Source organism: Gracilinanus agilis, chromosome 2 (assembly GCF_016433145.1).
Source record: "Gracilinanus agilis isolate LMUSP501 chromosome 2, AgileGrace, whole genome shotgun sequence".
In the NCBI taxonomy this organism is placed as follows: domain Eukaryota; kingdom Metazoa; phylum Chordata; class Mammalia; order Didelphimorphia; family Didelphidae; genus Gracilinanus; species Gracilinanus agilis.
The window spans coordinates 24,033,691-24,044,628 of NC_058131.1; the positions used below are offsets into that span (position 1 = coordinate 24,033,691).

General features: G+C 37.0%; 1 protein-coding gene across 1 annotated transcript in view; it reads right to left on the reverse strand.

Annotated features, from left to right (window-relative positions):
• CTNNA2 (catenin alpha 2) overlaps positions 1-10,938 on the reverse strand; it is a 1,353,633-nt gene that overhangs the window by 49,942 nt on the left and 1,292,753 nt on the right. Inside the window, exon 16 of the mRNA XM_044659266.1 lies at positions 9,785-9,919. Within this exon, the coding sequence (XP_044515201.1) occupies positions 9,785-9,919 (135 nt within the window). The remainder of the gene's footprint in view (positions 1-9,784; positions 9,920-10,938) is intronic.

Here is a 10,938-nt window from a genome sequence, read left to right on the forward strand (position 1 = left end):
GTAGAATTTGGTTAAATAGGGACTACTGTTTCTGAAAATGAGGCCTTCTGAAGTCCTGTTTCATGAAAACTGAAATAGTTAGCTACTGAGATTATGACAACTTATTTAACTCTTAGTGATCCTTTGCTGGCAGATTATGGATGGTGAATTTATCCATGTCATATTTTACTTAGAAATATTCACAAGTTTAAAAATGCCTTTAACTTGTAATTATCATTAAATGATATTGATCTTCAATCTCTTTTTGTCCCTCCAATAGATTAGCATAGCCTGGGTTTGTTTCCTGTCAACAGTATCTGCTACCCTTCTCTGTACCTTGACTCAAACAAGAGGAAAGACTTGTTTAGCTAATGAGCCTTCTTCCACTTAGAAGAAAAGAATGACAAGAGTTCCATATGAAGTCCTTGGAAGGCCCAGAATACGTTGTACTCAAATTCAAATTTTTGCTACCAAAATGTATGCCAAAAATCTACAGATTTTTAAAAATTTTGTTTCTGGATATTTTAAATCCTTTTTTCCTACCTTAATATTAATGATCAAAAGTTGACTAAATAGAAAATCAAAGGATATGTGGTGGTATTCATTTCAGCCACTGAGACTTAAACAAAAACATCCAAATGATCTCACTCTTTAATTTTCCTTTGAACTTCCTTGAAATTGATCAAACTCATCACACTTTAGTTTGATGAGATGGAAGTTAATAATGAGACATTTTAAGAAACTTCTACTTCCCCCAAATGGAAAAAAAATTAAATGTTGGAAAATTAGGTTAAAATTTAATGACCTGAGGAAAAAAAATAATGACTTGAAAAGCTATTTTTTTCATACTCAATCAAGAAACATTGATTAAACATGTACTATGTACCAGATACTGTGCTGGTGTTGGGACAAATATAACCTCCTAAACTTCAGCTCTCATATTTCATCTGAATTTCCAGTGTATATATCTAATTGGCTATTGAACATTTATACCTGATTGTTCCACAGGCAATTCTAAACCAAAAAAAGAAAACAAAACAAAAATAATAATTTATTTTGTGTCTGCCATGTGCAGTACGCTATGTATGGGAAGTACTAGAGATATACCAATTCTCAGAATTAAATATAAGTACAGAAATATATAGAATATGTGTATATTTATTCTTACATATTACCAATATAGAATACAGTTTTCTTTCCAAACCTCTCCTCCTAAATTTCCCTATTTATATTGATTGTACATAAAGCCACTATCCTTCCAGCATCTCATTTTCAAGAATTTACTATCATCTTTAACATTTTCTTCTCCTTTACTCCCAATATCGAATGAGCTAGAAGGTCTTGCATTTTTTTCTACATAACACTATTCTCATCGATCACCTCTTTATTTACATAGCAGCTGCCCTATATCCTCATCTTCTCTGCTCTAGCTTATTAAAACAGTCCATTCATTCATTCAGGCATTTATTCATGCATTCTTCCATAAAGTCAAAGAACAGATCATTGCAAGCAAGGGAAGTATTCTAAGCAAAGATCAGGAAGTAGGAGATAGAATAGAGTGTATGGTGAACCCTAAAGGTCATGATTTCACTGGAACAGTTATGAGGAAGATGGGTAATTAATGATTTTATGAGCATGACCAAAACCTTTTGGGCTAAACTTAGAAGATGATAACCTATACTTACACAATAGGTGGGCTTGTGTTTTTGTGTGTATGCATACATGCAGGTGTTATTGAGTACAGCTTACTACATAATTCCCAAGTTAAATGTAAATTATTTGAGAATTAAATTTTACTTTAAATTTAATGTTGTATAAGAGAAAATACAGAATATGTGGCCTGTAGTCTTGGTTTTGATAACTAAATTATGGTGTGAGTTTAAGCAGCCCATTTCTACTAATTGGGCCTCAGTTTCTTCATGGATAAAATAAGGAGTTTGGCCCTCTACGAAACCATAAAATTCTAGGGCTATGATCCTATGGGCTATAAAGGAGTTACCATAACTCCTTTAGTGGAGGGAGTGTCCACTCCTATAAAAATGGCAGACTCTTTAACCAGGGAAATAGGAGATGGTCCATCAGGAAACCAGAAAACCCTAATAAACAGTGCCTGTTACTTTTTATGTATTCTACTTCTATGAGTAGAAAAGTAGAAGCAGAAAATCTTGGTACTCAAAATAACCTGAGACGTCATCACAGTTTGGAATCCCAGAGTGTAAGTGTTGGAATGGACCCTAATGGTTGTCTCTAACCATCTGACATGTGGTCAGGGTTCTCTTTAAGAGCTATTCAGTTCCTTTTTGAAGACTGCCAGTGACAGAGAACTACTCACTTGCAATGAAGCCCACTCCATTTTTAATGGATCTAATTATTAGAAAGGAGTTACTTACAAGAAGCCTAAGTCTGCCATCTTGAAAATTCTATCTACTGCTCCTAGCTTTTCACCTTGGAAACAGGGGGAAAAACATTGACTTCCTCTTTCTCTTGCAGCCCTTGAGATGGTTGAAGAAAACTATTATGCCTCTTTAAGTTCAAGCTAAATGTTAGGTAGCATTTCTATAAACCAGGCCTTAAAGATATACTTTAAGACTTCTTAGCCTTCTGATTTTCTCTGGACATTCTCCAGTGTGTCAAGATGTTCCCTAAATTGTGGTTCCCAGGACTAAACAGAGTATCTCAAAGATGAGCTGAATATGGGAGTATATAGGAAGACTAAATCTTCTTCAGGGTATTACATCCTTAATTATGCATCAAAAGATCCCATTAATTTCAAGGTCTCCCTTTGCCACGCCACTGAGTTCTACTAGAAGTAGAAAGTCACTTGGGGCACAGAAAGGTCAATGAATCTTGTGATCATGCCAAGGTCAAGAGAAAAGGCTAATGTTGCTGTCTGCTGAGAGAGAGGCAGAACCAGAGAGATTAAAAGCTATAGGAGAGACAGAGAGACAGAGACAGAGACAAAAATAGAAAGGGGTGAAAGGGAAAAAAGGAAATACAAGGGAAAAAAAGGAGAGAGAGGGCAAGGGAAAGGGAGAGAGAGACAGAGATAGAGACAGAGAGAGAGAAAGAGGAAGAGAGAGAGATAGAAACAGAGACAAAGATGAGAGACAGAGATAGAAACAATAAAAGAGTTACAAGATAGTAGATCAGAGAGGTACAGAAAGCCAGAGAGAGACAGAGAGAGACAGAAACATAGACAGAGAGACAGAGAGACAGAGAGAGAGAAAGAGAGAGAGAGAGAGAGAGAGAGAGAGAGAGAGAGACAGACAGACAGACAGACAGACAGACAGACAGACAGAGAGAGAGAAAGAGAGAGAGAGAGAGAGAGAGAATAAAAGATTAAAAAAAGACAGAGAGAAGGACAGAAAATAATAGATATGAGACATAGGCAGAGTCACAAAGACATATAAATAGAATAAAAGAGAAATGAGAGTGATGGGGGAGATACCCACAGATGATTTAACTGACTTTCTATGATAGGGGATAGGATTTGAAGTAGAATGGTGATTTTGGAGGAAAACATTTGATTAGCAGATTAGCCGTGTCGATAAATTAATTTTTGGTCTCCTCTTTGCTTTTAACTAGTTCTTTCATGTTTGAAAAGTGAATCATAAAGTACAAATATTCTTTTCACTTTTACAAATAGGGAAACATGATCAGACAAGGTAATTAAACCACAAAAATTAATACCAGAAGTTAGAGTGGTAAAGACAGGGTCACAACCCAGGTATTCTGGCTCTGAGGCTAAGATGATCTTTGTACTACTGTATGTTAAGATTAAAAATGATAAAGACTGATATAATAAGAGAAATTATTAGTTTAATTAAAGCCATGGCCATGTTGGTAAAATATATATGACTGCGCCTATCTTTTATATTTACCGCCGGAGCCCATACTCTCTCCCACTCACCACAAATACAGGTGGGATTGAGGTACTCCCATTCTTGAACTCAGTGTAAGAATCGAAGTTGTGATGCTTAACATATGTTAAGACGTAGGACTCTCTGAACTACACTGCTAGTCAGGTACCTCAGGTTGGCTATCATCTGGCTCACCCATATATTCCTGAGAGTGAAGGGAATGACAGACACTTCCCTTGCATATTAATCTGGTCCTTTTTTTCTCTCTTATAGAATGGCAACTTCCTGTAGTCTTAGCTGCAAATGGGTAAGTGCAGTATTACTGCATTGTGTCCTACAGACTAGGAGGATGGAAATTATATTAATTGGACCCTAATACAAGGGCCTGCTATAAATATATTTTGTTTATTCAAAAATTTTATATACATAGCCTTTGATATTTTGATTTTGATTTTAATATTTTCTTTTTCCAAAGTTTCAATTTTCTTCTATTTGATTTTTATATATACTTTTGTTTTTTTCTTTTGAATTTACTCATACGACCCCATGAATCAACTATATATCTTGAGATGATCTGGGTATTTCTTTTTAAAATACCCACATCAGGGGGGATTGTAATTTTATAAAATCCAAGATTTAATTGTATTTTTATTATATCCAAGATTTAATTTTCTATTTTGTTTGAGAAAAATTCTCAGGGAAAGAAACTTGCTGATTCCTTAATCCAGAGAATGAACTGTTTGCAGAGAGATGCCTGAAGAATCTACATTTAATCAAGAGATCCAGAATGAACTTTGGGTTGCAATTGATTGAACTGATGGGGTTTGTTGCATCAAGCAATCCAGAATGAACTTTGGGTACAACTGATTGGACTGATGGGGTTTGAGTAGCTACTCTAATTGTACACATTATGCCAATAGGGGACTGACCCCAATTGGTCTCTTGTCAATGCACTTAGCAAACATTGGTTTTGCTTTCTCTCTTTTCCATTTCCCCTCTTATCTCTAACTATTATAGTTAGAAGACCTTTGTGAGTATAAGATGATTATGTAAAATGATCACTTGGGGTGACTAGGCACCCAATGATCATCAGGGGGGATTGTGTAAATAGAATTAGCTCTAGCCCATTCATAGTCAAATTCTACTTACCCTAGGCATAGAGATGATGTCATTCCCACCTCCCTTAGTGGGGAGGGGAGATGGGTTACCCACACATGACAATAAGTAACAAATGAAGAACAAGGGACTGCCCTTTGGGCAGTCCAAATCAGTGCAGAGGCTGCCATTTGTCCACTTGAATTAGAGGTGGACCCACAGGAAGTGACAAAAGACACTATCCCTTCAAGTATGTTGGTTACTTCCTGTAAGGGCAGTTCTCGCTTTAAACTTGATGCTGAAGAATCTCGGTTGAGACCTCAGAGGGCTTCCACTCTGAATGGTCAAGTGGGTAAGTTAGGCTGACTTCCTTGGCCTACCTAGGTCGCTTCCAGACTCTGCCTTAAGTAGGCACTAGCCTATCTGACTGCTAAGCCTTGTGGCTTGCAGCTTCATTCATTTAGCCTTTTAACCTTCTCTCTCCATCCAGGCCTCTACAGGCCTGGACTAGCCTCTCCCTCTCTCTATTTCCTTACCTTTTACCATCCTAATTGTAAATAAACTGCCTTAAACCTGGTCCTGACTTGGGTCTAATTTAATTACGGAATCAATCTGAATTGTTGATTCCTGGAGGCCACACTTTGATTTTATATCTATAAAATACCTAAAAATCTCCCTCTTACATGTATCACATGAACTTTTTTAGGCAAGAGTCAAAGCCGCTACAGAAGCCCTCTAAGACCCCTTCCAAGCTTGATTCTATGACTCTCCATCATCAAATTCCCATTCTTAGATCACAATGAAATTAATTAACTTCAATTACAAAGAAAAACACTTGGCTTATGATGTACAAAGTGATTTTCATTTGCTATCATTAACTAATTCTTTCAGAATATTTTAAGCCTCTGAAAGGGAGAGCAAAAAAGGAAATATCTCCCAATATGACTTCTAAGATTGCCTTTAAAGAAGCAGTTGTGACTTTTGTTCATGTTGACAGCTGGGCAAAGGGGATATAAGGCCAGCCTTGCAGTCAAGAATACCCAGGCTCAAAATGTTCTTCTCATACATACTGACTGTGTGAGCCCAAGCAAGGCACTTAACCTCATAATGCTCCAAGCATGGCTCAAAGACCATCAGTTGTAAATAAGGTACAAGCTTGAATTCATGGAAATTTCCCTAATTGGAGTTTACTTTGGCAATAAAATCTAAAATCCACATGATAGAGATCGGAGATATGTAATGATTCAAGCTTACATTTGATGCACACATGTTTATATGCCCACAGATTCTTGAGTATACATATATGTGCATGTATACACACATGTATGTTCATACTATGTACACATATGCACATATAATATATACTTATGTATATTTATTGGCAATGTCATCTAAGTGGGGAACTTTAGACTTTGAAAATCCATGCTATTAGTAATATGTAATTGATAATCTTAGTTACCTGGGGCACTAAGAGTTTCACTGACCTGTCTAAAGTCATAGAACTAATTTGTGTCAGGGTTATGATTTGAATTCAGATCTTCTGGATGCCTAGATGAGATGTCAAGTTAATACAACATGATACTTCTCATAAACAAAGTGTCCCAAGAGTCATTGCAATTTTATACTTTTAAAGTTTTAAATACATCAAAACTTTTAGGACATCCTGTCTTCATGGCTATATGTAACACACACACAAACACACATACATATACTCATACATATCTTACTCATTCAGTATTAAATTTTGAAGTTTAATTTATAATTTATCAATATGGAGAGTTTCTCACATTGACACTCTTCCACTAAGATGTATCAATTATATACATACATAAACACACATACATACATACTTATACGCACCCAGAGATTCACAGTCAGTATAGACTCATCCTATCTTGGGAGTTTGCTTTGTGACTAATGACAAATTTCAGATATTTACTGCAAATTATTTTTTGTATTACCATCTTCATCTCTTCCCCAAAATAGAGAGAGAGAGGAAGAGAAGAAGAGAGATAAATAGAGACAGAGAAAGAGAATAGAGGTAGAAAGTTCTCACTGTCCTCACAAACACTTGTTTTTAATATATGTGCATTTTAAATGTATAACATTCACAATACAGACAATGGTATGAATATTTTCAAGGAAAAAAATCCCTCTATTCATCACACCTAAAATTACTTGCTAAACATGGATATATCCTATATATAGAAACAAAACTTTAGAGTTGGAAGTTGAGGCTCCTGGCTTTAGGTTGGAAAGTCAATACCATGTTTTCTCAATAAGACAGGTATCATCTGGAATCAGGATGTCCCAAATCTCCTGTGCTTGGCAGAAAGCATTAGGTTGTACCAAACAATTTCCAGAGGAAGCTTCAAACCATATTATTCTCAGCTTTGAAGCATGGCTCTGAATCTTCATTCAATGGATACAAAGGGAAAGGTATAAAGACTGTAACCAACATTTGCAGCTGCAGACATGAACTACAGTGCCATATCCTTAAAAATCTGGCAAGATAATCATCAGTCCAGGACAAAGTTGGGGAGGGAACCCCAAATATAATTTGAGCCCAAAGTACAAGAGTACTTTCTTGGCAAAAATGTTTTTTTTTTCATTTTCTCTCATTTGGGAACCTCACATTCTTTCTCCTTTTGTTTTTTCAGAAGGTGGTAATGCATAACGTTTTGGCCAGATTGCTTCCTGGAGGACTGATTGGCTTAGCCAATGAAGAATAAGATGGGAGCAGAAATGGGAAGAGACAATACAGATGTGGGTGAGACCCTGAAGAGTAATCTTGCTTTGCCAAAAAAGAAGCATGAGGCCAAAGAGCTAGCCCATTGCCGTGGCTACGTCACATGTTACATACCATGAAGATGTCCTGGATCAATGTTGTGATGGAGCTCTGAACAGTTCCTCCAGGAGAAAACATTACCAGTTTCTGTAACTTTATACAAAACACCTCAAAGAAGGGGACCCCATTAGTGCAGGCTTCCTAAGTTCCTGAAAATATCTTTAAAACTAACAGTGCAAAGGATGAAAGCCATTGATGAGTTGGGGCTACATCTAAATGAAGAACAGACAATGGAGATGAGGCTTTGGAAGCAGTGACTGCTAACAATGGTGTGCCAGAGAAAATGATGGGAAGCATTTCTGCCCAGAAAGCTTTGTGGAGGATGAGGCTGCGGCATCCGAGATTTACGAAGATGCACCGTGCATCCATGTTAAAAAAAATAAATTAAAAAAGAAAAGATTGGAGAGAAAGGTTCAAAAGCTAACAAATGGAAGCACATAAGACACAGTGAACCAAAAAGCACTCAGTTCCACAACTGTTTTGTACAGATGGATGAGAAAAGCTGTATGGCATGGAGAATGGGACCATCAAGGCAGAAGAGAAGAAAAAGAAGCATGGTGACTGAAATGCAACAGCATTGCTTACAAGCGAGAGTTTGGAGGGGAAAGACCACCCAGTGGGGAGGAGGGTACAATGAAAGACAGATTGAGGCTTTGCAGTGGAAGATTTTCAAGTTGGATTTCTTTGACCAGGGTAAGAAGTGGAGAACCTTTGGGATGAGCAGGGAACAGCTAATTTCTTAGGCTCCCATGCTGGGATAGCACAGAGTAGGCTTTCAAGATGGTGTCTCCAGGCCAGCCCGGTCATTTTGCTTTCCAATTACCTTCTTTGTAAGTAGCATCATTCATGAACTGAAGCACCTGGATACAAATGGGATTTTGTTTTTCTCCCTCAAGTTGAAAAACTTGTCCGGGGACTGAATTATTTCCACATGGTGAAATTCCTGAAAAAGGGCTTCATAAAGAATTGGGGATTGTGAACAACCCAATCTTCTCAAGCCATCCACCATCTTGAAATTGTAGTATCATAAGTAATGCCACGCATTTAAAATGATGGCACTATAGTTGGTTGGGGGAATGTGGGGAGAAGAGATAAAGGTTGCTGGAATCACACTTTGGAATTTGCACACAAATCACAGGGACCAGAAAGTCATGGACTGGGAAGTTGTCTTCACTTCCCAGGATTTGGGCTGGGGGAGGGAAGGAGGGGAGGAAGACGCGGGCAAGAAACCCAACACCTCTATATGGAAATCCTGCCAAGAAATACTGCATGTCCTAAATATTCCTTGAATTTTCCATGTTGATTCATGGGATGAAAATGGACCGGATGATTATATTTTCATGGAAAAAAAGAAAAAATGGGAACAACTGAGCAAAGGAAATGTAATTGTTAGTGTTTGACAGCTATGTTAGGTTGGTTTTTGTTTGTTTGTTTGTTTTTGGCAACAGCACGTCTTCTAGGTCTTAGGTCATTGATAAACCTAGTATGCATTGGAACCTGAGTGTTGAAATTTCTGTCATTTTCATCATTTTTAAGACATGAACACAAGCCCCCATGTAGAGGTCCTGGCTCTTGTTGAGAGGATGAAAATTTCTGGTACTAACAAAGGGAAGTAGACTTACAATGAGTAAATATACAAAAGCCCCAAATAATTACAATAGTCACAGCTTGGCAATGAGTTTCCAGACTATGAAATTAGTTTTCTTGTGAAGAATGGAGATTTTACAAGGCTAGTACAAACATAGGGTAATTGGAAAATCAAATTGCTCTTCATTTATTGTAAGGTCTGGAATAATGGTGATAACATTTTAAAAAGCCTCCCTATGTATGAATCACTAGTATTTGAGTTATCGTCTACTTCTATTTTAATGATTTATTATTATTATTGTTATTATTATTATTATTATTATTTTTGTGAAACAGTACTGTTGCCAAGAATGGTTCCCTTACAAGTGCTACTACAATGGGACCTTCAAACTATGACATCCAAATACCGGCTTACCCCTGATACAATAAGTTCTCCACCCAAATTCTGTACTTCTGCCTTGACCTTACTGCAGATATTAAGCTGGTGGCAATACAAGGCAATCCGTTGAAGGTAGGCTAATAGATCCTGTTTGCACGCAGAATCAGGACACTGAAAATTAAAAAGAAGGATATTCTCAATTACATAGAACCTTTTATAACACTCATCACATCAAGTCACACAGAAGGACATGATTTAGTGTCTGTACCATATTAGCAGAAAACTGCTTGTTCATCCCCTCAGGATGGGAGCTAATGCTTGAGAATCATTCTTTCTGCTTCCATAGAATTTAGTGAATTAAAGTATGAAGATATCCCAGAAAGACCCTATTGATATCATCTGTAAATAATTAATTATACTCTTTGCAAGTTGCCTTTTGCACTGTAAAGACAGCTAAGTAATCTCAGAGGCTATTTTGCAGAGAACTCCATTCAGCTTTCGTGAAGCATGGGAGTCTATTGACGCATAACACCCAGTCATTCTCCCCTGGAAGGAAATCATTTATGGTAATCTGCATGCCGCATTAGAGGATATGATTTCAAGTTGCTGCTTTAATAAGAAGAAGACGAAGCAATTTATTTCGTTTGCTTGTCTAAGCAGGGCATCATTCTTATTATAGCATGCCTGTCTCCATTTTGGACTCATTGTGAATCTCAAAATTACAGCGACCTCTTTCAAGGCCCTTAAAAGTAAGAAGCTTGGAGATAGTTCATAACCAATACAAGTGGAAATGTCCCTGGAACAATTCAATCAGAGTCAATTGAAATGAACTGTGGCTAGGAAGACACAATTATTTATCTCGAGCATTACATGACCAGCCAAGAGAAGAGACTCAACATTCTGAATGGTGAAAGGAGTGCTCTGGACTCCAACAATTATTCCCATGATTCAACAAAGTGTGCCTTTCCCAGTCATCTGACTCCTAATTCTCTAAGAACTATCATGTGAATGGCAGCATAAGGGAGTTCATTTGTGATTGGACTTCATAGCCAGAGGCTTCAGAGGTCTGATATCTTACAAATGAAGTATTTGAGAGGAATAGAATATTGGTATTTTTTCCCTAACACAATCGGATAGCATCTTGAATAAACACTATATATATATATATATATATATATATATATATATAT